General features: G+C 35.8%; 1 protein-coding gene across 10 annotated transcripts in view; it reads left to right on the top strand.

Annotated features, from left to right (window-relative positions):
* THOC2 (THO complex subunit 2) overlaps positions 1-27,976 on the top strand; it is a 50,566-nt gene that overhangs the window by 11,672 nt on the left and 10,918 nt on the right. For 4 of the 10 annotated variants that reach the window (XM_061358081.1, XM_061358090.1, XM_061358089.1 and 1 more), the window contains exons 5-32: positions 319-389; positions 1,114-1,235; positions 1,947-2,080; positions 3,722-3,888; positions 4,282-4,374; positions 6,739-6,894; positions 8,684-8,856; positions 9,004-9,199; positions 10,799-10,840; positions 11,533-11,574; positions 12,773-12,903; positions 12,991-13,092; positions 14,272-14,392; positions 15,562-15,655; positions 16,144-16,224; positions 16,500-16,596; positions 18,486-18,603; positions 19,395-19,574; positions 20,137-20,301; positions 20,956-21,231; positions 21,659-21,800; positions 23,592-23,749; positions 24,388-24,516; positions 25,011-25,142; positions 25,226-25,410; positions 26,117-26,301; positions 26,591-26,693; positions 27,054-27,490. In XM_061358081.1, the coding sequence (XP_061214065.1) occupies positions 319-389; positions 1,114-1,235; positions 1,947-2,080; positions 3,722-3,888; positions 4,282-4,374; positions 6,739-6,894; positions 8,684-8,856; positions 9,004-9,199; positions 10,799-10,840; positions 11,533-11,574; positions 12,773-12,903; positions 12,991-13,092; positions 14,272-14,392; positions 15,562-15,655; positions 16,144-16,224; positions 16,500-16,596; positions 18,486-18,603; positions 19,395-19,574; positions 20,137-20,301; positions 20,956-21,231; positions 21,659-21,800; positions 23,592-23,749; positions 24,388-24,516; positions 25,011-25,142; positions 25,226-25,410; positions 26,117-26,301; positions 26,591-26,693; positions 27,054-27,490 (4,032 nt within the window). Of the gene's footprint in view, positions 1-318; positions 390-1,113; positions 1,236-1,946; positions 2,081-3,161; positions 3,184-3,721; positions 3,889-4,281; positions 4,375-6,738; positions 6,895-8,683; positions 8,857-9,003; positions 9,200-10,798; positions 10,841-11,532; positions 11,575-12,772; positions 12,904-12,990; positions 13,093-14,271; positions 14,393-15,561; positions 15,656-16,143; positions 16,225-16,499; positions 16,597-18,485; positions 18,604-19,394; positions 19,575-20,136; positions 20,302-20,955; positions 21,232-21,658; positions 21,801-23,591; positions 23,750-24,387; positions 24,517-25,010; positions 25,143-25,225; positions 25,411-26,116; positions 26,302-26,590; positions 26,694-27,053; positions 27,491-27,976 lie in introns of those variants that run through there. The other 6 variants (XM_061358082.1, XM_061358087.1, XM_061358085.1 and 3 more) reach the window with 6 other exon arrangements.

Raw genomic sequence — 27,976 nt, 5'->3', positions numbered from 1 at the left:
TCATGCTTATTATTGGTTCTTAAATGCTTGCCCTTAACTCACTGTAATAGAGAGAAGGGCAGGAAAAATAATTATGGCATTCCTCTGGTTTCTGTTTTGCCTTTTCAGGAGACTTGTGGATGTGTGAGAATTGTCATCAAGGTATTAATATAGACTTCAAGGTAGATGAGTAGCCAGAAAGTGGCAAGAAGCTAGTATGCTATGAGCAAGCTGTTTTGCACTGTTATCAGTAGTATTTATTGGAATAGTAATAACAAGAGTAAATGCTTACAAGTTCTACAAGTAATAATGTCTTTTTTCTGTCTTCTTTTATACTAGATATTGAAACGAGCTGTTTAGAAGAAAAAAGTAAGAGAGATCACTTTACCCAGCTGGTATTAGCCTGTTTGGTAAGTTGCATGTAGAAAGTATTTTGGTAAAAGTATATGCCAAAATCCAACAAGAAAAACAATGAAGTTTTGACGCTTGCTCTTTTTTGAGGAAAAGACTGCTAGAATGTGTTAGTAAATTCCCAAGTAATTTAAAAAATGCATCTTCAAAGTGTTACGGTAGAGTACTGTAGCGTAATTGTCCTTTCGATTCTTTGAAGAGTTATGAAAGAACTTAATTTTTTCCTTGTCTGTTCAACAGAAATTTTGCTTCTGAAGTATGTTTTTTGAGTTTGACTTTTCCTTTATGCAGCCTCCTCTGTCTTTAGAAGAGGCATTCCTAAGCACATGGAATGAGCTTGATTTATAGGAAAATTCAGCATATGAAAATATTTTCTCCCAGAATATGGGAGAGAATGGGTATAAGCTTTGTAAATACACAGCTGTTGGTAATAATATTCCTAGATGCTATGCAATATATACTTTGTTACCAGCAATTAGACCCTAGGGCTTGTTTCTTCAAGGTGCCCTTGTATGTATAAATCTACCACTGTAACATTCCGATTTCAGTTGAATAGTTCCTCAGTTTTGTTTACTTCTGTGTTTGAAGCAAAATGCATGTAGCGTGATGGTGTATCATGACATTTGAACTTGGTGGTTGTAGTGAGAATGCATATATAGCATGAGTAATAATCATGTGCTTTCTAGGTCTTTGACAAACTTGTATGTTTTTGATGTTTTTTAGTATCTTGTATCTGACACTGTCCTAAAGGAGCGTTTAGATCCAGAGACACTGGAGTCATTAGGACTTATCAAGCAGTCACAACAGTTCAATCAGAAATCGGTTAAAATAAAGACAAAACTATTGTAAGTTTTGGGGTGAGGGTTGCTTGGGGAGTGAGTGAGGAGGGTCAGTGGTAATTATAGGAAATGTGTTTTGTTACACTTAAACTCGTCATTGGCAAAAGAACCTTGTTAGCCCTCTCCATTTTCAGACTTTTGAGAAATGTAAAATTTTTTTAAATGTCACCTATTGCTATTGTGATTCTGTATATGCAGATTAAATACTTAATAATTTTATTTGTGATAAATGGGAACTTGAATGTATGAGAAAATTAATCACTGCTGTTCTGTCAGTTAAGCATAGGCATTTGTTTTCGTAAGTAAACATTATGTTGTGGCAACACAGGATGTATTTTTGTGGTGTGTGTTAATTTTTTGTGTGCATCCAATGTTTTGATCTAAAGAACACCTCTTAAAACTGGAACAGGTCTTTAAGTGCTACAGAGCAGTTCTCCAGCATAGTGTCTAAGAACAAGCTTTACAAGTATAAGCATGATTCTGCTTTTAAATCATCTGCATTTGAAATAGAAGAGCTGAATTTGTTTGGATACTGCTGACTACCTCACAGGTTTTCTTTGTACTGCATTCTGTAATTTTTGCAATAGTTCATGTAAATTACAAGTTCTTTATGTGTTCAAAATTAGCATTTTGTACAAGAAATTTAATGTTAAGATCATAAATAAGCTTTGCTGGGCATATGTTACACAATAATGTTTAATTTCTGTTTATTTGCAGTTATAAGCAACAGAAGTTTAATTTATTGAGAGAGGAAAATGAAGGTTATGCAAAGCTCATTGCAGAACTGGGGCAAGACTTATCTGGAAATATCACTAGTGAGCTAATCCTTGAAAATATCAAATCTTTAATAGGTAAGGAATTTGGGCACTGGTTTTCTTACATGATTTTATGACTTTCTTACAGAAAATGACTTTAGACTACTTTTTGAGATAATCTGTGGATCAAATAGTATGTCACATGAACGTGTAGTACGATAGTAACATGTATTTATAGATCACCTTGGGCAGAATTACGACATTTGGAAGTTCCTGTTTCTGTGGCAAAGTTAATTTTGGGAATGTTATGTAGCTGTTTTAGATACTGATTTTTATATACAGCCTCAAATATGTATGTTGTGATTTTTGATTCAGTATTTTTTGTGGATGAGTTTGTCATCTCCTAACAGGCAGATTGCAGTGTAACAAAGTAATGCTTTTTTGCTGTTAAAAGTACTTGGCTCAGTGCATGAATATTCTTTCAGTCTTCAAGAAGTTGAATTGAGTTATTCATTATAAAAAGAAATGAGAAGTAGAAATATGGACAAATCGCAAACAAAACTAAATAAAGGAAGAACATTTACTAAGTTGAGACTTGGCAAGAATGTAACAAAGTGCGTAATACACTAAAAACAGGAAACGCATGTAATAGCTCATGTTTTACATTTCCTCTTTGAATAAGTAATTTTATACAATATATTGATGTTTTCACAAGAGCCTATTTCATATGGTGCCACTGCAGTAACATTCAAAGGCTATGCTCTTATTGAATAAAAGATAATTTCTTATCTGTCACAGAACTTTGCCTGAGACTGTCAAACCCCTGTAATAATACTATTTCTTTTGGAAGAGAGCTAGAGAAGAGGATACTTTTGCTAGTTACTACAGTAAAAAATACTCAGTTTGAGAAATTCTATAGCAAAGCATTTTTTTGTCTTCTGGAATTTTAGGAATTGCAAATAGACTTCCCCTAAATTGTCAATTCTTTTAAAGTACTGAGTTGCAGTAGGCCCTGGTGTAGTGGAAATGGCTTTTGGGAGGGAAAGACTGATGCACTTATATATCTGCATAGTGAATGTGCCTGGAGGAAACTTCTCATGGCACAATGAAAAAAATAGTGTAGATGTGGATTCTTTTGATCTAAGTAATATTTCTGTCTCCTGGACTTCTGGTAGAAAAGTTTATATGGTAAACTACAGGTATGATTACAACATTGGCTTACCTGATCTGTATCCTTGCTTTTGCTCTCCCCAGAATAAACAAACCATTCTTCCTAACACTAGCAATAATACTGAATTCACAGGACAGTATGACCTGGTGGATCAGGCTCTACCTCAAACCCTAACAACTTCTGAGGTGTAAAATAATTTCTAGCTATCTGATGTGTACAACTGCATGAATATGTGTGGCAGCACAAGGCAAGAGACAGAAACCTGTGCCTTTTTGCTATCACTGTGGTATTACTGAGGTTGAGTTTTTACTTTTTAAATGTTTGCATTAAGGTGGCAATTCTCGTCTCTGTAAACTGAACATCCTGTTTAGTATCTTTGCTTAGCTCAATATTCGGTGTAAGTCAAAGTGGTCAATGCTGTAGTTACAGATGGTCCAGATTATTTTAATGTGGCTAATTCCAGGCTCAATTTTAACTGAAAAGAATTAATATATTTCTGGTTTAGTAACAGAATGAACATGAAATGTAGCAATGTTAACCTTTTATGCTCTGTTTTTCTCCCCTAGGATGTTTTAACCTTGATCCTAACAGAGTTTTGGATATTATCCTAGAGGTCTATGAGTGCAGGCCTGAGTATGATGACTTCTTTGTACCACTGATAGAATCTTACATGTATATGTGTGAACCTCAAACTCTATGCCATATCCTTGGGTTCAAATTCAAATTTTATCAGGTAATGTATCTCTGTTCCCAGTTTTTGGTTTTTGTGATTGGTTGGATTCAGTGTTGAACTGTTGTCAGTGATAACAGATTTTTTCTGCAGATTTTTTAACATGAAAATTATTTTCTAAGGTGTAAAATTCCAGTATTGAACACAATAATTTTATGGTTTGTGTGGAAGTCTATAATGTATTTTACAGGAGAATGCTTAGGACTCTCCAAGGCAGCTGAAAATGTTCTTGATGCTTTCCATTTGAAGTACTTTGGAGTAATAGCAGTTACATGATAACAGGGAGGACTATGAGTTAATATATTTTTAACTACACTCTGAGTAGTTTCTATTTCATGACCTGCAGTCATCTGACTGTTTTTTTTTTTCTTAACTTTGCAATCTTGTCTTTTTTAGGATCCAAGTGGTGAGACACCTTCTTCCTTATACAGAGTTGCTGCTGTCCTCCTGCAACATAATCTCATAGATTTGGAAGACCTTTATGTTCATGTAAGTGACGGTGCTACTCTTTCAAACATCAAAACTAAGAAAATTTAAAAAAGCCAGATAATTTACCTGATCCCTAAAGCTTCAGATTCAGAGCATACTGTCCAATATCTGTATATGTGCATGTTTAATGTCCTTTAAAATTTCCAGCGCTTTCTACTGCTGCATATTCATATAAACACACTCTGAAATATGAATGCTGATACACTTTCTTTGGCTTATCTGTGTAGCAATTTCCATTTTGTTTACTTCCTGCCTGAATAGGAGAGAAATGCATGAGTGATGTTCCTTAAGAACCAGACCCTTTGGGTGTTTTGCTCTACGAGATCAATTTCTGAAGAAGTGGTGGGACACTCAGCTCCTAACAGTCTTGGTTTAGTTTAATAGTAGGATGCTTAAAAAAAACCCCTCTTATATTCCTGAATAGGCCTGTCACTCCCATTTGCAAGAATTTTGACCATTTGCTAGTTTGGAAGAGAAAAATGGAGTTACGTGTTCACTTAATCAGATGGACATACCCTCTCCAGTCTGGCACTTACCAACCCAAGCAACATACTAATTTGGCAGATGGTAAAGGAAATGCTACAATTGTAAAAATAACTTTACAATACATGTGATTTTTTTTAATCTCAGCATATCCATGGATACTTAAAGACTCTTAACTCTTGACTGAAATCAAGGAGATGAGCTATGGAAAACTTGGAATGTAGTCATGCCATTAATTGCGTGACAGTAGCATTAGTCACAATAAGACCTATCAATAACTGTCTCTGGCTTCATAGGAGTACTTTGGCTAAGAACATGTTGGGTGGAGCAGGAGTAGGAGTACATGTCTGAGATAATCGATGTGGAGGGAGGAATGCGTGATAATAATGTTAGTTTGTTAAGGAATGTTTGTAAGCTTCCAAGACGTGCTCAGACTTGGAGTTAGAGTGGCCTGTGCAGTCTCAACTCGGACCTGTTACAGGTATGAGCATGTTTTCTGACAGTCTTGGAGCTAGAATGGTCCCTGCATCACTTATACTGTTCACCTTCGTCATGTTGATTTTCGGTCAGTTTTTGTCTCTTTGCATGTTTTTAATGGCATTTTTTATCTCTTCAGTTCAGGCTTAATTTAACTTGCTATGCGAGTTTCAAGAAAATTGTTAGCATGTAGGTGTTAAGTCTTAAATGGTATATATCGTGCAGTTCCTATGTAATAGCAGCTGACAGCATTATCATTTGTATCATCAATGTTCTCCCCACCTCTGCCCTGCCCTCCCTTCCGCTTGCAAGCCTGGAAGAACTGTTCTCTGTGCTCATATGCACACAGCGATATATAGTGACGTACTAGGTATTTATTGGTGAACATTAGCAGGTTACCTGTGTTTTCAAATGAGAAAAGCATAGCTCTTTAAACCTTTTACTTTTCTAAGAGGGATTCCTTCTTCCCTGAATTTCTGTGAAATCGGGGAATTCTACTTTCCTTTCTCTGAAGAAGGTGACGCTTAGTCTTTCTACTGTCAGTTTGGGTGGATAAAAAAACCATGTAAAAAATCTTCCCTTGTTAAAATGAACAAAAGAGAAGATTACTGTATCAAAGAGGTCATAACTCTACATTAAGTTTTGATTACTTATTTGCAGTTAAAGTTTGAGCATGATTTTAGGAATCAAATCAGTATTTGGTTTTGTCAGCAAAAGAGCTTTCCTTTTGTTTTACAACTCCACCTTTTAATTTGTGAACATAGGGTTATATTCCTCATGCCGATCATTCTCAAGTACAACACTGTGCGAGGTTTTATCATACTAGGTATCTCTTAATGTAAGATGGCTTTTAAGAAACAAATGTTACATGTGTGTAACACACATTGCTGATTAGTAGGAAATTTGGTAAGCTTTAAATAACATTCCTTTAAAATAAAGACACAGTCAAAATGCATGTTTAAGTAGGTTACCTGGTTTTCTTTGGTGATGATATTTTTCCCTTTAGAAGAGGAAGTGAAAACTTATGTCTTTGAATATTCACTGTTTTAAGACACTGAATTTTGTAAATGTTACCATCACGTATGTGTGCAGTTGTCACTATCTAGCTACATCTGGATGGTAAGTTGGAGAGGGGAAGGAGAGCTTGCACAGGTAACGGTTGTGAGGAAGTAGAATGGTGTTATATCTCATGACTCCTCGATTTTTGGAATAGTCATACCGCTTTGTTGCAATGATGGGTGACAAGGGAAGGAATCTTCCAGGCAGTAAGTTTATTTTACTAGTAATAAGGAAAGCCAAACTTCTGCTTCAACTTCAAATGATCCAAAGTAGCAGAACTTAATTTTTCAGATACAAAGTTTGGTTTGTTTTTTTGTGTGTGTGTTTGTTTTTTTTTTTTTATAGCTTCTTCCTGGGGATAATGCCATTGTTGAGGAACACAAGCGAGAGATCATGGAAGCTAAGCAAATTGTCAGGAAGCTTACAATGGTCGTCTTATCCTCGGAAAAAACTGAGGAGAAGGAGAAGGAAAAAGAAAAAGAGGAGGAAAAAACCGAAAAGGTGTGTGTCCGTGAATGTTTCAGATAAATATAGAAGTGTTTTCATAGCAATTATGTTTAGTTTTAAATAATTTAAAATGTTTTTATTGGAAAGGAAACCAGACACATGTATTTTTTTTGAAGGCTTGTGCCTGGTCCTCTTCCATTGTATTGAATATGCAAAAATGCATGGTTTGGGTTTGTTCTGGATTTCTCTAGGTTTTAATGTTCTTTGTTTCAATGGTTTATTATTTCCTCCTTTTTTGTTGTGTTAGCTAAACTAAGTATCTCTCACCACTGATACACTTCACGATCTTTAACAACTGTGTTTTCTAGGACCCATGATAGTATAATCCTAGTTGATTCCTTAAAAATAAGCACATTACTGAGAGTTTATTCCTTATTTCTCCCAGTCAAGAATTGGGACATGAAGAATTGCCAGGCTTAGGAATGCTGGTATGATTATGCTGCATTGTAGAAAAAGGTTTGAACTGAACATTTTAAATTGTAACTGTCAGCTGTGCTTTCCATTTAATCTGTATCTATGTATGTGTAAATGTATACCCTTTATTTAAGGCGCTGCTGTGTCATGTATTGTTCATGTTGCTCTAGGTCTGATTTGTTTGTGTGTCCAAGTCTTATTTTAAAACCAAAATTATTTAATCTCTTAGCAGCCGTTCTGTTGTCATCTTTTGTCATCTTCATTTGAGAGTCAAAGTACTGCTCAAAACATCTTATTTAGAATTAAGAACTAGGGAATCTTAAGCTCTAGGAGAAACTGCAACATTTTTCTGAGGGATTACAATGACAAGTAACAAAGTCTGGGCCTGTGAGACGGGAAAATGGAGAGCTGTGCTTAACAGAAACAATTTTTGTGACTCTTTACACACTTACGCAATGCATACAGTTTCTTGAAAAACTTGTTTGTATTAGTACTGTTGTATGTGATTCGCTATGCAATTCGTAGCAGTTAGTAATGTGAAATCTGTTGACAGTCTTAATTTGAGCACTTTGTGTCCAGTTTTAATATACAATTTTTTATACAGTAACATGGAATAAATGCCCAGATAAAGAAAATAGTGTTTAACAATTATTGACTTTTATAAATTCACAAAGTTCTTATTTTGTGTGGTTAAAATTTATCGTTGTCTCATGACTCCAATATGAATAGTTTAGTACAGGCAAATGCATTGTCTACTTTTGCATTTTAAGGTGCATTTGACATAACCAAATAATAGGGAAATGCCTGAGAGGTCACAAAACTCAGCAGTGTGACTAGATTGGACAGCAGTTCCACACTGACTCTTGTATGTGCCATACCTGCTTATGCTTTTGGAGAGCATGTTTCAGAAGAGCTTTTTTCTTTTTCTTTCTTTCTTATTTGCAATACAAATTTGTGCTTTTAAATCCAGAACAACACAAAACACAAAGGATTCCTGAATGCTTATCTTGTCCTTAAAATTCCGTGTGGAGAAATAAACTGCAATAGAATGACCTATGTTCTAATCATGTACTTCTCAAAATGTCACAGGCAACTTCATAAACTTCTGTTTTGAACTTTATTTTTAACCTTTTTCTTTGATCCAGATGTTGGATTTTATGTAGATTGGTTTATTATTGCTTTAGAAGTGTGCTTACTGTCTGAATGCCTAGCTGAATTTGATTTTTTTATCTATATATATTTTTTACTATGTAGTTAAAATACTAGGGTGTTTTTCTCTAGGTATGGATTACAGCTGCATAATGCTTAAGGAGAAATATTGAGACTACTATATGAATATATGAAATGCTCTTTCATTGTTATCTTTCAGCCTCCTGATAATCAAAAGCTTGGCCTATTGGAAGCTTTATTAAAAATTGGTGACTGGCAGCATGCACAAAGTATTATGGATCAGATGCCCCCGTTTTATGCTACTTCACACAAGCCTATTGCAGTTGCCCTTTGTCAGCTTGTACATGTTACAGTTGAACCTCTGTACCGCAGGTAAAGTGAAAAGTAAAGTTCTGTTGTTGTGTAGGGGAAACCTATTTATTTATAAGCCTGAATTCACTCATAAGCCTTATTATATTGATACATTTCTAAAACTTTCACTTCTGTTTCATGTGACATGCTGCACATCTTATTTTTCAGAGTTGGTGTACCTAAAGGAGCTAAAGGGTCACCAATTTCCTCTTTGCCAAACAAGAGAGCACCAAAACAAGCAGACAGCTTTGAGGACCTGAGAAAGGAAGTGTTCAACATGCTCTGTTACCTTGGTCCTCATCTCTCCCATGATCCCATTTTATTCGCAAAAGTGGTGCGTCTTGGAAAAGCATTTATGAAAGAGGTTGGTATGACGGAACAGCTTGTTAAAACTTGAAAAATACCAATTCATCTGATGTTCAAAAATGCTCAAGTGTATATATTTAAATGCAAAACCAGAAAATTTCTTTGCTAACAGATTTGGAGGATCTTACTTTAATTACTGATTGTTTTTATGATCAATAAACGTAGACCATTTTTATGAACAAATTAAGGCATTTAAGGTTTATAACCAAGAATATTTAATAATAATTAATTTCTCATTATGGTCTTTATCTTTCAAAGCATTACCTGTATGTGGATATTTAAAGAAAAACAAAACCCCAACAGACATTTGATAGTAATTGCATAGAAGCTTTTGTATCGTTAGACTGGCAGTGTAGCCAATAGGGGAACAATAACCTAATATGCATCCAGTATTTAAAATAGTACTTGCTATTCCACCTCTTGGGTTACTTGGGAAGCAAGAGATGTTGCATCTCTTTAATTAGTGGGGTGTTGCCCTGTTCTGCCAGTTAAAATGCTGCTGTTCTTGCACTTGTGTCAGGGACAAATACATGCATGCCAATAAGGATGAGTTCAGTGTGGAGATCTAAAACACCCTATAAAGCCTCAAGTTGCCAACTTTAGAAATGAAATGGCCTTCTGAGATTTGTTGCTGTTTTTGGTAATATTTTTGCCATGCGTATGTTGAAGTGTTGATAGTATGACTTGTTTTCAAAAGGCTGCAAGTTCAATTTATATTCTGAACTCCCTTAGAATATACTCTGCAGCTCAGACTGAGGCTAATGATTTCTTTTGCTGCTTTTCTGATGCACACGCTTGCTCCCCAACTTAAAAATAACTTTGTTACCTAGCTTTTTACTTTTAAAACTGGAAGTCAGGGAGGTTGGTTGATCTAAATGGTACTGGAGGGGGGATTTTCACTTTTATATCTTTCTTGAATGTGTATTTTATTTCAGCTACAACTAGCAAATATTAGAGTATTCAAAATTTATATACCACTACAGAGGAAACTTTCATGTCCAACTGTATGTGATGTTACAGAGCAAAGAACATAAGTAATTCTTGGGATTGAAGATCTTTTTGTTTAACTTCACAGATCTTGGAAAGAGAGTTTGCTCTCGTCAGGTTCCAAGATGCAATGATAGGGTGGCAAAAGCTACACTGAGTTTGAGTTCCAAGTAGTCTTTGTAATTAAAACCACAATAACTTAAAGCATTTCCATCTTTCCATACTTTTGTGTTTTTGTAGGAGGTGTAGTACCTCAGCATCTTTTCATCCAGAATGATAAGTTTTCCCAGTGGGTAATAATCTGGATTTATAGCATGCTTATTTCTTGCTGGTCTGTGAGAAGATAGATGTTTGAGTGATACGCTATGTTGCACTGACAGTGCAGCTAATTTGGAAATCATAAGGGAGTAATTGATTTTATGCTGTCAGCAGACTATTAAGACTACTTTGTCATTAAGTTCAAGTACTGAAGGTTTTTGAGAAAGCCCTTGTTTCTGTGGATACATACAATTTAGGAGTCTCGTGCAGTTTTACTGTATATATATATATGAATATAATAGTTTAATGTTTTTCTGACAAGAATGAGCAACATTTTAGCTATTTGCTCTAGGTTGGAACTGTGAAGAAATTCGTCAGTGACAGAGTGGTTAAGGTAACACAGGGAAAGTTATTTTTAATGCATTATTGCCATCAGCATGTTCTAGTTATGAAACTACATTTAACACGCAATAGAAATACTTATAACTGGAGGTAATTTGATTGTAAGTTAACCCGTGCAGTAGTTTAAAAGTTAGACTACTAACATTGCAGTGCAGCTTTCCTGTGCAAGTGTACCTTTAAAATAATTGTGCACTTACCGGTGTGATAGCTAAATATGCTTTTCGTGGAGTGGAACAAGGAGACAGAAAATAAAGTAATTTAGTAATGAAGGCTAAAAGCTTTAGAGGGTATTGTTGTGAAAGAAAGATGGGGAAAATAATCTGTGGCTGTTGATCATTGGGTTGGAAGTTCTGGGGGTCTTATTTTTAGGTAGAAGGTGAATGCTTAGGGCGCTTTTTTCCTCCCCCTCTCTCCAGCAAGAAAATTCAGTATTTCTTGTAAGTTTCCTTTATTTTGGTTATTACATTATTTTGAACAAAAGTGTAAAAAGGCTCTATATATGTTCGCAGTGTATTTCATCCCTGTATTTAAATTTCTGTTAAAGAATCAATGCTCACAGATCTGCTAGACTTTTAGTAGACATGTAGCCCTTCAGGTTTATGCTTTTGCTGAGGTAGCCCTGTTCTGAAACTATAACTGCTCCATTAATTATGCTTCAATTAACATGATTGTTTTTGTTAACAGTTTCAGTCTGATGGAAGCAAACAAGAAGATAAAGAGAAAATGGTGAGTTTATTTTAGAGGGAGGTGCTTTTATGCATGATTGTGACTGAGGTTGGTCACACCCAGGGTTTTCTTCTGTTTTGTTTTCCTGTCCTTTTTTCCTTTTTTATTTTTTTATTCCTGTGTTCCTCAAATCTTTTTTCTCTCAGTCCAGTGCATTCTACTTCTTATTTGCTCAGAATCCACTGGAGTACCTCCAGCTATGTATTCTGTAAATACACTTTTTATGGTGGCACCTTGTATCTTAAAGAATTTACTGGGGAAAAGCACAGAGGAAAAGAGAAATGAGAAGTAGGAGAGGTGTTTAATAGTACAATGGCTATTTTTAATTTCTTGGCTAATTTAGCTCTTTCTAAACTTCCTAATTTATTGACTTACCAAGATTGGTCACAATGAAACCCAAGTGTCCAGCTGAGAACTAACTTACAAAAACAAGTTGGTTTTTTGTTGTTTGTTTTTCTTTTAATCAAGAAGCAAGTTTTCAATATGAAGTTCATGCAGTTTTCATTATTACTTTCATTATTATTTATTACTCCCATTTCTTACTTGTCATGAATCATTGCAGCCTTCCTGAGTCATTGCAGAGAAAATCAGTCTCTTCTGGGTTTTTTCTTTTTGTTAGTGTTCTCCTCTGCCCCACCACTACCATTATTCTAACATAGCTCCATGGGGAAGAAAAATGCTTAAGAAGGGGTGAGGATAGGCTATTGGAAACATGGAAGTTGGTGTTGTGTCTTGGGAACATGAATAAAGCCTTTAGGCTTTAATCTGGAATTCTGAAAATGGAAGTAGTGGCAGAAATACCATAATGCATTGAAAGCAGTTGCCAAAATCTCTTTTCTCCTGTTGCACTTGGTGCACGTCCACAGTACGTAGATTTTAAAGGATTTAATTGTGGTGAAAATGAGTGCAACTTGCTGAAAACTTCAGCAACTTTGCTTAAGTATCTTATATTGTCAAAATATTGACAGTATATATGGCCCATGAATTATCTAATGAAAGATTTATGATAGGAAATATTTAAGTCCTTTCTAGATTTTTTTTGTATGTTTTGCTTTGTTTTTGTTTAGGAAGTCTTAATCTTGTGGCAAACTTGTATTTTATCAGTCTACTAAGATGTTCAGTTTCTGCATTATCTGCATAGCATTGCTTCTAATGTATTTACTTGGTACTTACCTCGAGTTTTTTGTCTTTATCTCAGGAGATACTGTTTAGCTGTCTGCTGAGTATTACTGATCAAGTCTTACTGCCATCTCTTTCTCTGATGGACTGCAATGCATGCATGTCTGAAGAACTATGGGGAATGTTCAAAACTTTTCCGTATCAGTACCGGTGAGTATAGCAATTTGTTTCCATTCTCTGGAAGTGGTCTCTTGAATTGTCAGTCCTAAAACTTTTTTTTCTTTATAATCTTTCAAGGTACCGGCTTTATGGGCAATGGAAGAATGACACATACAATAGTCACCCACTTCTAGTGAAAGTTAAAGCTCAGACTATAGACCGAGCCAAATATATCATGAAGTAAGTTGACTAAGTGCATAAATATTTATCAGCTATGATACAATGTATTGTATGTCACCAACTGAAGAAAAAAAAAACCTTGACAAATACATTTGCTTTCTAATGACTAGGTAATTTCACTGATAATCCTTGTTCATGAAGTAGTTAATGTACTACTAATGGATAAAAATGTCAGATAAGTAAGGATGCAGACTCAATTTGTCACCAGTAAGGACACGTAAAAGATGTCTCATTAAATTATTTAAAACCTTTTCTGTGGGTATGCTGTCTGAAAAGTTTCTTTGCTTACGGAAATGTCAGAGTGTAACGTATTTTCTCTAGGTGTGGAGATTCTTAAATCCAAAAAGTCTCAAAAGTCTTGTTACAGTTTCTGTAGGTTTGAGAGTAGAGCAATGAGTTGAATTGAATGGAAGGACTCATTCTCATGTTTAAGTGGGCACACAACAATTGTTGATTTTATTCATGTTTAATGTCTTGGACGTAGTTTTCAGTTGTTTAGGGTCTCCATTTGTAGTTGCCAAAAGCAAGTGCTCTGGTTTTACAGTGTGCATAATTAGAATCTTGTACATAGGGAAGACAGAATAATTGCTACTATATTAAAGACTTTGGACTTACAGTCATGAAAACTAGAAACAGTCATTGTGATTCTCTTTTACCTTGATGCATAGCTACTACAGGCATGAAAATTTCACATCCCTTCTGCTGTACAATGGATTTCAGCTATGCAGATGAAGCATAGTGCTGTTGTTGAGATTGCCATGTGTAGAACTACCTTTTGTATATCAACTTCAGGTTTCCTGTTAAGCTCATATCTTCAGTAGGGAATGCTGTGGAAGTGTAACAAAATTGATACTGTTTTGCAGTGAACACAATGCAGCAAATGCAAAATAACTGATGTGTGGCTAAATTAAAATTTCAGGAGATTAACAGCATCACATGCTATTCTTATATGTGGCTTAGGTTCCACTGACAGCTTCTGAATGCAAAGTGATCAAAGTTGACACTATAATACCATCCATAGTAGTATAGGCACAACTGTAGGATTGTAGATTTTAGATTACCAGGAGAGTAATATTTCTATCCTTGGATCTCTTAAACTCCTGCTAGTGAGTATTTAGTCTCTGTGACTAATAAACGGTATTTCTTTACTGGAACTAACTTGTTGTTTTCTTCTTTTAGCTTCTCTGTTCCAATAAAATATGTTCCCTTTCACAGGCGTTTAACTAAGGAAAATGTGAAACCGTCTGGAAGACAAATTGGGAAGCTCAGCCACAGCAATCCTACAATTTTATTTGATTATGTATGTAGTTATATGTATTTGAATACTATTTCGTCCTAAGAATTTATATTAAAGTACAGGAAGACACCTGCTGTCTTAGTGAGAGGGCAGTTCTAATTTCATTATTTTTCATTTTTGATTTAAAACATGCTAATTTGCTTAGTAGGGCACAGGCATGAGATATTTTTTCAAGAGATATTGTCATATTTAATAATTACTGCACATAAAATTACATTCACTTATTTATAGGAGTATTTAGTCTGAGATAGCAGAGGTACAGGGGTGTGCTGATCATCAGGTTATGAAGAACGCAAGTTCAAATTAGTTTGCTCTGGGTGGTTGGAAATACATGCGATGAAGGTACACCAGGGTTAGTTAGAAGAAAACACAAAGCCTTGAAATCTGAAATACTCCTATGAAGTTGCGGAGGACTTTTAAGATTGCTTGGTGCTACAGAATGCTGAGAGGTGTGAAAGTATGTAGGTGGATCTCCACCCTATGCACAAATGTGACTTGTGGTTATCAGTCTACCAGTTCTTAGATTTTACTTGAAGAAATTAATGCTGCAGCGCACATGTGCATGCATGTCATGTACCAAAGAGAACATTCTAAAATTAGATTAATAAGGAAGACGTTCTTTGAGGTACTGGAATAGGTTGCTCAAAGAAGTGGTAAATGCTCCATCCCTGGCAGTGTTCAAGGCCAGGTTGGACAGAATATTGGGCAGCACAGTCTAGTGTGAGGTGTCGCTGCCCCTGACAGGGAGGTTGGAACTAGAAGATTCTAAGGTCCTTTTCAACCCAAGCTACTCTATGATTCTATGACTTAGGGTTTTTTTCATAATAGTCTTCTTATGTGTAGCAACAGAAGCTTACAGCAAAGATTTAGGAGTCTTAAAAAAATGTTAGAAAAAAGTGAGTGAAATGTTTTTGCGATTTTATTCTCTGATAATTGAAAAGAAAAAATGAATAGAATTGTTTTTGCATGTTAGAGATATGTTTCATTGGTACCTCTAAGGTACTAGATAAATTACTGGTATTGCCTTTGAAAGTGGTTTAAGACCTTCAGAAAAATAAAGCATGTTTTCTGTAGGTTCTGAATATTTAATAAGCATTGTTAAATGGTTTTGATTTATGTGAATGATAAGGAATACTGCTCCTGTTCAGCTGAATGTCTTTTGTAACTTCCAGATCTTATCACAAATACAAAAATATGATAACTTAATAACTCCGGTTGTTGATTCACTGAAATACCTCACTTCGCTGAACTACGATGTCTTGGCATGTATCCTTTTATGTAAATCGATACATCTAGTTACTGATAAAGTTGCAGTTGGAGCCAGGTTAAATCTACTGTTTGTGAGTAAATATTATCTCGTATTATTTTCTATTCTTGCTGCTTTTTGCTGGAAATTTTAGTGACATTTGCAAATACCTGTGTGCATTGGGTTGCAGAACCCCCTATTCATTCTTTCATACTAAGCAAATTAAACTTTATTTTTAAGATTTTTAGGTTTTGTTTTTTTTTTTTTTTACTACTTTGTTGTTGAAGGCACACTGATCCTGTGTAGAGTGAGGTAAATACTGCTTTCTAAGTTAGTTTATTTCATTTTATTTTTTATACCAAAACTGTGTTAGTGGATTCCCTATATCATGCTTGCTATACTTGCACATCATGTTCACATATTACAAATAGTTGCGCTTGAAAAACAGGTTTGTGTAAGTTTTGTGTTTACAAACTGAGGAAAAATGTGCTCTTTAACTCGACGAAAGACTGTATTATTGAAGCTCTGGCAAACCCTGAGAAGGAGAGAATGAAGCATGATGACACTACAATCTCAAGCTGGCTGCAGAGTTAGTATTTTTGTTTCATTTATTACATTGATGTTTAAAATACTTCACGTGCTCTGTGACCTACCATAGCATTGAACATTATGATCAATACTTGGATCTGCCAGCTAAATTTTAAACAAAGCAGAAAGCTGGCAAGTGTAATCAATAGGAAAAGATTTTTTTTCTTTGTGTTGGAAAAATCCATGTGCTACAGACATTATGCATGTAGGTGGTTAATGCCTGCATAACGATAAGTATCTCATGAGGTGCAGTCACAACTGTTTTTGTTCCTTCAGGTCTGGCTAGTTTTTGTGGTGCAGTTTTCCGGAAATACCCAATTGAACTTGCTGGTCTACTTCAGTATGTAGCCAACCAACTGAAAGCTGGGAAAAGGCAAGTCTGGCACAACTGATTTTTATAAACTTACTTTTTATAATGTTTTGCTTGGATGTTTGCTGATAGATGGGAGCTTGATGTTGCAGTTACTCATGTAGTGGTAAAATTCCATAATACTAGGAAGGTTAACAAATTTAAATGGCAGGAAGAATAATATTCTCTTTAGTGTACATTATATTTCTTCTAATTGTATAGCTGTGACATGTTATTTTTGAAGTACTGATTTTTTTTTTAATCTGTAACTTATTATAGTACAATTATCTTAACAGCTAACCAGACAGGGGAAAACCCTGCCAGTATGTAATACTGTTACAGAAATTATAGTATATTGATTAAGAAATACATACCCATGGTTATAAAAGGATGTGACTGTTTTAGTTTATTCTTTCCTTGTAATGTCTTCTTTGCAGAGATGGCTCTTAACATTTTAACAGTGCTCTAAATAGTCCAGTTCATTTAATGGCAGTTGAATTGCTTCTTCATAGGTGAATGTTAATTATAACTAAAACAAAAATATAAACAAGGTTTACAGTTTGAATTTTCTTTTTGTCCTTCTATTCCCATCATTTAGTATTATTGTTTCATTTATGTACCTAATGTGTTATTTTTATCACATAGGTGAGTATCAACTTTTTTCTGTTGTGAATCTCCATATGCTTACTTGAAAGATAGCTTTCCAATGGAGATAATGCAGCATGGTATTTTAGGGTATTTGTTGAGAAATGTAGTTTTTTTACCTTCCCTGCAATGTAGACAATCAGTGTCATGTGTTCCCCTTTCCCAAATTGGTTTTGTATTTTGATGATGGTACAATTACATTGAGCTACAGAGGAAGGGTAAGTAATACTTCCTGTCTTTCCCTAGAGTTAAGACTTCAGGTATTTTTTGGAAAAAAAACCCCAAACCCCAAACCAAAGGACCCTAATTATTTTAGTATCTGGGATTGTAAAAATAAAATGGATTTGCTGCTGTCACCAATTTCATAGAACTGCAGTATTCAGTTATTTGAATTGGCTGTTTCTTAGTTCCTAGCCAGAATGCATATTTGTGGTTGGAGCAGCAAAACAAAAATATCAACAGTATAAATTATTTAAATACAGCCCTTTGCTTTAGAGGGCACAGGTCTATACTTCCTGTAAGTAGGTCACACAAATTTCAGAAGTTACTCGAAAATACTGCTTTTGAATATTTTATATCATGATTTGAATGATCATGGTGCAGTTTACTGTGTTCGGTTGAGGAGAAGTCATTGCCCTTGTAGAATTCTGGGCAGGCAGTAAAGCCTGGTCTCTGGTCGGGATGGTTATTGAAGCATTTTGTATATAATGTGTTTTAAGTAAAAAAAAAAAAAAAAAAAAAAAAAAAAAAATCTTCCAAGTTCCAAATAACCTATCCAGGCTGGTTTTTTTTTTTGCCAGTAAATTTCTAAGGCTGTATACTATTCTAGAATTTTTTAATAAAGTTTAAAATATTCCATGTTCATGAAATAACTGGATAGCTACAGTATGAAGTGAAATAACTGGTTAGATACAATATGAAGCATGTAAAACAGCAAAAGGGAGTAATAAACTTTATGATTAATTTGTTGCTACTTAAAAGTTAATAGCACTGCTCTCACTGTTATTTTCAAAAGCAATGAAATTGTTGTGAGGAGTTTCTGGAATCCAGCTTTTTGAATGCCTGCATTGCTATTTAATAGTAACTTTTTAGTTGCAATAAAGAAATCCTGGTGCACTCTGCATACTAGTTTCTTACTCATAAACTAATTAAATGTTACTTGTTTTCATGCTCATCATAGTATTGCTTTGTACTCGATTGAATGTCATGGGTTCCATTTCTTAAACAAATGTTCTCGGTGTTACTCCACTTTTCTGTTTTCTTTGCAGCTTTGATTTGCTTATTTTAAAAGAGGTAGTGCAGAAAATGGCAGGGATAGAAATCACAGAAGAAATGACGATGGAGCAATTGGAAGCCATGACTGGTGGAGAACAACTAAAAGCTGAGGTATGTCCCTGGTAAATGTAATTAATTAATAGCTGTTGCTTCTTAATGGTGGTTCGATAGACTCTAATTCATGAACTCTGGCAGCATAGCTGACAAGTGTTACTGCTGTCAGCAGAGAACCTCTCTCTCTCTGAGGCTTAGAAGCATGGCAGGCAGACAGACAGCCAAGACATTGTAAACAAGAGCATTTAATTGTTGTGCTTCACAACATCTTACATCAACAAAAGCAGCTTTCATTATCCAGTGTTACATGGCAGATGTGTGAATTATAGGAGCCAGTGAGCTTGCACATTATGCAGTCTTGCTGTTTCAGCCCTGTTCTGGGTGGTAGCAGCTCCCTGTTAAGTGCATGAATATCTTAAACCATTTCAACAGCTAGAACTGTTGCAGCCTTGGTGTCAAAGAGATAGTTGAATCTGACCTAGACTCAACTCTTTAGGGGGCTGAATAGGCATAATTTTATAGGCATAAAATCTGAACCTCTTGTACTGAACAGAGAAGAAATGTTGGGCAGACCTAGGTCTAAAATGCAGTGTCATGGTGCCTGAGCTGAAATATCACTCTCAGTTTGCTGTGGAAAAGACTACTTAATAGCATGCAAGACTAGTTAGTTTCTGATTTGTATATATATGTAAGCATTGCTGTACAGGACCCAGAGAGAGGGTGTTATTGGTGGACAGGGCACTCTGCTGATGTTAATTCATCAGTATTTCTGCAGTCAGAAGCACACATGGTTTCCATTTTGTGATGCACTCTTTCCAAACTTGAGTAACGTTTTCTGTACTGTGCAGGGTGGATACTTTGGCCAAATTAGGAATACGAAAAAATCTTCTCAGAGATTGAAAGATGCATTATTGGACCATGATCTTGCCCTTCCACTGTGCCTGCTTATGGCTCAACAGAGAAATGGTGTGATCTTTCAAGAGGGAGGGGAAAAACACCTGAAGCTGGTGGGAAAACTGTATGATCAGGCAAGTAAAACCACTTGCATTTATGAGAACCCCTTCGGTAACTGTTAGTGTTACAAAATACCAGTATATAAGAATTTTTAAAATTAGTTGTAGTAATCTCATCTAAAATAGATGGGTATATTAAATATATATTATATTGATAAGTGACTTCTGAGTGAAAGATTAAAATGTCCTTTGTCATTAAAAGTTGAATTCTTATTTCTTAAGGCAGCTATTATGTTTTTTTGACCTTACTTTGTTAGAGGAACTTTCTTCTATTAAAAAGAAACAGCCTGAATTCCTTTGCTGCCTTAGGCAATAGGAACTAGTTTAATTTCATTCTGGTAGAATAGAATGCTCTTACAGTTCTGCTGACTTTTGTAGGGCTTTTTTTTTTTCTTTTTTTGGCACAGATAGATTTGAGTCAGTGTTGAGCGACAGAAGTACGTGGCATGGGATAATTTTTGCTGTACTGTGTGTTAACTTTTTTAACAAGAAGAAAAGAAAAATGTCAAGCTCTCCCTATCTTCACTTCTGAACAAAATAACACTGTTTGCTAACTTTTTCTGTCTTTCCCACATAGTGCCATGACACCCTGGTACAATTTGGTGGGTTTTTAGCATCCAATCTAAGCACAGAGGATTACATTAAGCGAGTGCCTTCTATTGACGTTCTCTGTAACGAGTTTCACACACCTCATGATGCTGCATTTTTCCTCTCAAGACCCATGTATGCACATCATATTTCAGTAAGTAGAATGATTCTGTTTTGCCTGCTGTTAGCACCACTGTATTACATGCTATCAATATATGTGCTAGACTTCTGCTAAAGTTTGCTAAATAAAACTTGCAGAAGCTTTATGAGTAGAAGTAGAAAGAGGAGCTGTGGGCTGGAGCAGGTTATCTTTTGTCTTCATAAAAAATATGGCCCATGTGTCAGCTTTCACACCACTGACAGAGGTTGTAGCTTATGAAGTCATCTCTTCTGATGATTTGCATGATCAATAGTTCTCTTCCTCCCCATTCCCTGAAAAGTGCAAGTTCTGCAGATGTTTTCAATGTATTTTTGCTGTGGACGAAAACATTGCAGCTGCCAAAAGGTGTGGTATCTCAGGAAGTGTCAGAAACGGATTTGTCCCTGCATCTAAAATGTTAAATATTGAGAGCAAGTCTTACTTGATGTAGTATGTTGTGTTATATAACACTAGGTAGCAACATCAGAAGAAGATAAATCCATCCAATATGGATGAATATTAAAAAGTTCTGTAAGTTGTTTTCAGTGCTTTGTGTTCATAAATGACTTTTCATGTGTGTAAATGTTATGTAGGTTTTTGTAATTTCATAAACCAAAATAATTTAACTTCTCAGATTTCTTATTTTTCTTATTTTTTTTTTATCCACAGTCAAAGTATGATGAACTAAAAAAAGCTGAGAAGGGAAATAAGCAGCAGCACAAAGTTCACAAATACATTACATCGTGTGAGCTGGTGATGGCTCCTGTCCATGATGCTGTGATTTCTCTGCACCTTCCCAAAGTGTGGGATGACATCAGTCCTCAGTTTTATGCTACATTCTGGTCTTTGACAATGTATGACCTTGCTGTCCCACATAGTAGCTATGACAGAGAAGTCAATAAACTTAAAGTCCAGATGAAAGCCATAGATGACAATCAGGAAATGGTATGTTTATGTATTTTTATGGTCTAACCTTGAAAGACTCTTATTTTTGTGAAATCTTATAATGTCATTTTTATATGGGAGGTTTTCTCACCTGATCCTGATTTGTTGCATACACATGATTTAGATTTCCTCTTCCTTACAATTCCTGCATTAAAAATAACCAGTGACTTCACTAAGTGAAAATTACTGGAAAATTTATGTTTCACAAAGTGTCTTTTGACACCTGTATTTAGCTGCGGCTTAGCTGTTCATTTTTGTCTTTGACGGTATTCACAAAATCAGTTGATTATGAAAGCAGAGTTTATTTAGTGAATCTTTTTCTACAGAAAGCTTTTTCAAGTGTTCTTTAGCATTATCAGGAATTTAATTGCTATGTCTATAGCGAGTGTTAGAATAATACTAAGTGAGCTGCATTGACATTTTATAGCCTCCAAATAAAAAGAAGAAAGAAAAAGAACGTTGCACAGCTCTTCAGGACAAGCTTCTTGAAGAGGAGAAGAAGCAGTTGGAGCATGTGCAGAGGGTCCTACAGAGACTGAAACTAGAGAAGGATAACTGGCTTCTGGCAAGTAAGTGTTTGTAGGGGAAACACTCTGGATGTTATTGTAGTCCTTGGTGTCCCCAGAACTAAAAGGTCAGCTTTTGCTAATACTCCTAATGTTGATTTTTAAAATCTCTTTATATGTTGAGGTCTGTTAGCAGGGCAAACATTTAATTAGAGTGTAATGTGTCTTTGCTGCAAATGTGGAGAAGTTGTTTTTTAGGGCAGTGTTTTGTTTGTGTCTTGCCATTGCAAGAAACAATGTCAAGACCTTTCAAATATGGTATTTAGAAAAGAAATCAAAGAGTGACAAATTCAATGGAAAGTTATAACTGCATGATAGCTTGTGCTTATTTACTGCAGTTAGAGTGCTGCTAAGTTAGGATAATTGCTACATTGCAAGAAATAGGCATGTAAACACTCCATGAACAGTTTAACAGTCGAGTCCTATGATTAGGAGCAACATGCCAGTACCTCAGCAGTAACATAAACCCTGTTCCAATGACAAGATAAGTATTGTGCAAGCCTAACTGCACCACATGAAACAGCATGCAAATGTTTCATGTGGCAGATATGCAGAAGGCAGAACAAACTTTTTTTTTTTCCCTCTGATAAAGCCTCTGTAATGTTTCATATTGATTGTGAACTCTACTAGTATGGTTAATCTGAAATGTTTTTCTCTGGTCAGTTTTCTTCCCTGGAGGAACTTTCAGTTTGTAACTGGAAGTAGTTGTTCATCTGTCCCAAGGAGCCTAGCATAATCCAGTGGAAAAGCGTTTTATTGTCCGACTCATGTAAGATACACCCAACTGATCTGAAGAAACATTGACAGTTAAATCAAGAAAGGTTATTCCCCTACAAGTATTTAATGCACTGCTATGGACGGCTAATTAGCTACATGAAATAACTGGTTGAAAAAATACTACCAGACTGAAGCTTGGTCTAGACCTGACTGATAAATTTGTCTGCTCCCAGTGAAAAAACACCAGTTGCCCTCATGAGGATTGTGACTGTTCTTCCTCTGAAGGCATCCATTTTCAGTCTTCAGTTCTGTGCTTTAATCCTTGTATTTATTTTCTTCCTGCCTGCCCTTTTGTGCTGTGCATCCCTCCCAGCTTGTTTTTATGATCCTTGTTAACTGAGCAAGAGCTCATGGGACCAGTTTGAGTATGTGTTTGGTTGTTATGTTGGCCAGCCAGTGATTGGTCAAATAGAATGGGGTAACTTGAGCATACAGTGCAATCTTTCATTCGGTGCTAGAATGAGGCCTTCACACAGTATATCTGTATTGGGATGGTGGCTTAGTGAAGACGGACTGTCTTTAAATTCCTATAATTGCTTGGTTGAAAAAATGGTTGTTGAAGGATTGTATATAGACAGACAGCATGTTCTTCCATTTCTAAGGGAACCAACCTGAAAGTCACCCCATCTAGAAAAGAGGAAACAAATGTTCTACAGAAATAGCAGATGCTGCTGCTTTTTTGCTAATTTGCAGAATTTGAGCAGTTGGAGTTGACAAAAGGTTTTTCTCAGCCTCTTTGTTCCCTCACACCCCATTGTGTAGTAGAAGCATTTTCCCAGTAAGAAATGAAGATTTGCTACATCCACCCTCCTACCATCCCCCCATCCTCAAACACTTCAGCTTATTTTGACTTTTTCTGATCAGTGCTAAAGATATGTCTGGAAAACAAGCGGCCTAATATACAAACTTGAGAATACGGATGTGTGACAATGAACTTGGAAAGAGAGCAGTTGAGTGTTAACCCATTTACTAACTGGTTTTTCTTTCTTGTTTCTCCCAACTTCTCTGTTTTTGAAGAGTCTACCAAAAATGAGACTATCACAAAATTCCTGCAGTTATGTATATTTCCTCGGTGCATTTTTTCGGCAATCGATGCAGTTTATTGTGCTCACTTTGTAGAGCTGGTGCATCAGCAGAAAACACCCAACTTCTCCACACTTCTGTGTTATGACAGAGTAAGTACCTAGAACCATGTATATGTACTTAATTACTGTTAATGAGCATGCAGAGCTAGTGTCCTGCCTGCCTCCCAAAAGGGTAAACAAAATCATTTAATTCTAGACTCTGTGACAACCAAAAGTACTTCAGGTTCTACAAACCAAGTTTTCCTAGAACTTCAGGGGTTTATTTTTAAGAAACTTTGGTTTTGATTTACCTAATGAGACTAGAATTTCAGAGCAAAGGCATTAGCAGTCATAGGAGTTGCATTTGGGTTTTGCAGCCTTCCAGTGATCTGCATTTCTATGGCCTCATTTCACTCTCCCATTTTCAGTTGTGTATGTATTCCTGCTCAAGTAGCCAGTCCACTTGACAAAAGCAAGCAATTGCAGGAGCCCTGTTGATGAACCCGTACAGGCCAGGCTGTATCATCTTGGCTAGGTGTCTACTTCCACCTGCTCAAACAAGTTGCTGATTTGAAAACAAAACAGCTACATGCCAATGAAGACACAGACCAAGAATATTTTGAGATATCCTCTATATTTAGAAGCCAGCTTAACAGTGGCTTAGATGAGAAATTGGAAATTCTTGTTGGTTCTTGTTCTTTTTGTAATTCAGTGAAGTCATTGTAACCTTTTATTGCTGCTGTTCACAGGTTTTCTCTGATATTATATATACAGTTGCAAGTTGCACTGAAAATGAAGCTAGTAGATATGGCAGGTTTTTGTGCTGTATGCTGGAGACTGTGACTAGGTGGCACAGTGACAGAGTCATATATGAAAAGGTACGTGAAGTTATTAAAACAAGCTTGCTCATGAGAATGTAATGGCTGCTTGCATAATTCAGCCCAATAAATGGATTTAGTGAAGTAGATGTAAGAACACTGGATTTTTTATTAGTGTAATCTTAAAATTGGGTTTCAGTAATTCATGTAATTTTAATAGAATAGTTTTGTGTAGTGTCAAAATATATGGCTGAAAAAAAACCTAATCTTACATTTCTGATAGCTTGTCTTGAAGATATTTTAGGGAGCATATGGAAACTCATAATACTCTTTGCAAAAGCTATTTAAATTATCAGTAATCTTTTCTCTTGACCACAACTTGGGTTTCAACATAAATAAGCTTTTAAAAGAAGTCTGTAAGTCTTGTAAAGCGTAGTTGTCTTAGTCTTTAACAGAATCAGTGAAAAAGTGCTGTAGTTACCATATTAACTGTTGCAGAATTACTGTGTTCATGCTTCCTGAAAAATAAATATTCTTCCTTTTATGCAATTTAGGAATGTGGCAACTATCCAGGTTTCCTAACTATATTACGGGCAACTGGATTTGATGGTGGAAATAAAGCTGATCAATTGGATTATGAGAATTTTAGACATGTGGTACACAAATGGCACTACAAACTAACTAAGGTAAATAAATATGTCAAAAAACCATAGATTTTGGATGCTTTAGTAATAATAAAAAGCTTCATTAGAAGTAATTTGTGTTCCAGGCTTCTGTGCACTGCCTTGAAACGGGGGAATACACACATATCAGAAATATCCTGATTGTGCTGACCAAAATCCTTCCATGGTATCCAAAAGTGCTGAATCTGGGCCAAGCCTTGGAAAGAAGAGTACACAAGATATGTCAGGAAGAGAAAGAGAAGAGACCTGATCTATATGCATTGGCTATGGGGTAACAACACCTTACTTTAAGAAAGTGGTTAAAAGTGGATCATGAAAGGCTTCTAAAGACTCGGAACTGTTACAGTCCTAACATTGATTTTTACCTTATCACAGAAGATTTCGCTATCCTGCATCTCAGTGCTGGCAGTATGAATGAAAACATTCATTTTGTGCTGGATGATCACTAATTTTCTTTACAAGACTCTAGTAAAACACTCACAAGAGCATAGTTTAGTTTTAGGGAAGTAGGATAGCAGCAAGTATATAGTAGGGAGAGTAAAATGAAGAAAGCCAAGGGCCATTGAAGCAAGACTGCTTAGATTTTGGAAGTTTATGTGATTATAAAATGCTTATTTATGCTTCACATCTTTGTGATGAATGCAGAATCATCCACATATGTTTGAGGGACAATTCAGAGTTCTAAGTTTTGACAGTAGGCTGTTTCTTCTGCATGTTTGGCAGGGGAGTGTGTGGTTCTGGTGAAGAGAGTGTGGAGGTAGGGCTGCTTCTGTGTCTAGTAGGTTTTTTGTTTGTTTTTGTTCTGTTCTGTTTGTGTTTCTTTTGAGCTCATCGATAAAGGGGGAAGAAACTGCATATCAGTTGGGAAAACCTGTGAAATAAATAACAGATGAACTGTTAGATTAGATCCTCATTTAAGATTCAACCCATGTTTTGCTTTATGTTTGTGCATATTTAACAATCTGTGCGACTTGCAGCTATTCTGGGCAGTTGAAAAGTAGGAAGCCTTTCATGATACCTGAAAATGAATTCCACCACAAAGACCCACCTGCCAGGAATGCTGTAGCTGCAACAGTACAAAATGGGCCAGGTGGTGCTGGGATGCCTACATCTCTCACAATAAATACAGTTAGACTGGAAGAAGGCACTGCTGAGGAGACTGGTAAACAAACCTATGATTACTGCTTATTTTTATTTTTTTAGTAGAATTCTGTTGACATCACGATTTAGCTTATTAAAGTGAAAAAATCTGAATGTGATGTTAAATTGGGTCAGTGTTGTGTTCTTTAGTTTTTAGTTGGTTTTGGGAGTGGGTGTTCTGCATTTAATTACCTATTTTAACTGTTAGCTACATATGATCTTACATGAATATTCTTAGGTACTTGTTTTATTTTAACGTGTAGTATGTATATTAACTGACTGAAATAAAACTGTTCTCTTTTTTTAAATAGAGAAACTAAAGGAGAAGTCTCAGGGTGTGGTGAAAGTTGTTAATAAAGCTGTAAATGCTACACCGAAGGTGACTACAAGCAATGGAAACAGTGCTTCTAATAGGTGAGAAAAACTACTCTCTGGCATTCCTTCCGAACCATAGAATTATATATAAAACTGGCTTCTTTACTTTCAGGTTCTGAGAAGTTTTTTCCCTTTCTTCAAAGTTTAATAGATGAGAATGTCTTCCAAAATACACAGCTGTAATGATCTGGCACTGTTGTTAAATGCATTCTAGTTTAGCTAAAGATAAAACAAATGAGAACATTTGCTTGTTGTTGTTCTGATAAAGAGACAGCAAATCTGAAATCTGACAGTGACTGCTTCAGGAGGCTCTGTCAAATCACCAGAAGTGAAATCTGTGTGGTAAAACTGGAGCTGTTTATTTATGCATTCTAATTGGCCTTTTTATTTGTGATGCAGCAAAATTGTTAAGGAGAAAGAGGATAAAGAAAAAAGTGGGAAGGAAAAAGATAAAGAAAAAAAAGACAAGACTCCAACTGCCACTCCAGAGATGAAGGCACTTGGGAAGGATGGGAAAGATAAACCTAAGGAAGAACGGGCAAATAAAGATGATAAAGCAAGAGAGATCAAGGAGAAAACACCAAAATCGGATAAGGAGAAGGAAAAAGTCAAGAAAGAAGAAAAAGCTTCAAAAGAAGAAAAATCCAAGACAATTGTTACCATCATTGAGTCAAAGTCGGCATCAGAAAAGGAGAGAGAAAAGGAGCCATCCAGAGAAAGAGATGTAGCGAAGGAAATGAAATCCAAGGAAAATGCTAAAGGAGGAGAAAAGGTGCCAGTAGCTGGGTCCTTGAAGTCACCTGTTCCCCGAACAGAAACATCAGAATCTGAAAGGGGTAAGTTTGCATATTTAATTTGTACTCTTGTCTATTAAAATGGGAGGTGTCACTGGGAAATCATTGAATGTCTGAAAATGCTAGAGGTGGCAAGAAAGAATTGCTACATGTTAGCTGTCATTTTGGCACTGGCTTTTAAGTACAGTTTGTGCCTAAAGTCAGGGTATCTCCAGAAGGTGAACTATGTGAACATGTGAACTTCACATGTCCTCTGTGAATGCTCGTTTTCTTACAGACTATAATTTTTTTAGTGTAAGTCTGAAGTGTCTTTTAATTAAAATGCATTTGCATAGCTGTGGCCTTGCAAGTTTTGCAAAAATTTAACACAATCCCCTCAAAAGTTGTAACCAAGAGTTTCTTCATAACCTTTGAATTGAAAGAAAATGGGCTGTGGAAGATGTAGGCTTTTACTGTGTCCCACTTCAGGACACAGTAAGCTTTATCGGTCCCTTCTTACATTAAGGATTAACAAATCCTTCACGTTGA

Source organism: Neopsephotus bourkii, unplaced genomic scaffold, assembly GCF_033783945.1.
Source record: "Neopsephotus bourkii isolate Nb327-2 ecotype Australia unplaced genomic scaffold, CSIRO-AGI_Nbou_v1 NB_936, whole genome shotgun sequence".
Classification (NCBI taxonomy): Eukaryota; Metazoa; Chordata; class Aves; order Psittaciformes; family Psittacidae; genus Neopsephotus; species Neopsephotus bourkii.
Note: the sequence above shows the minus strand (reverse complement) of the source record. Positions and strands in the feature narration are given on the sequence as shown.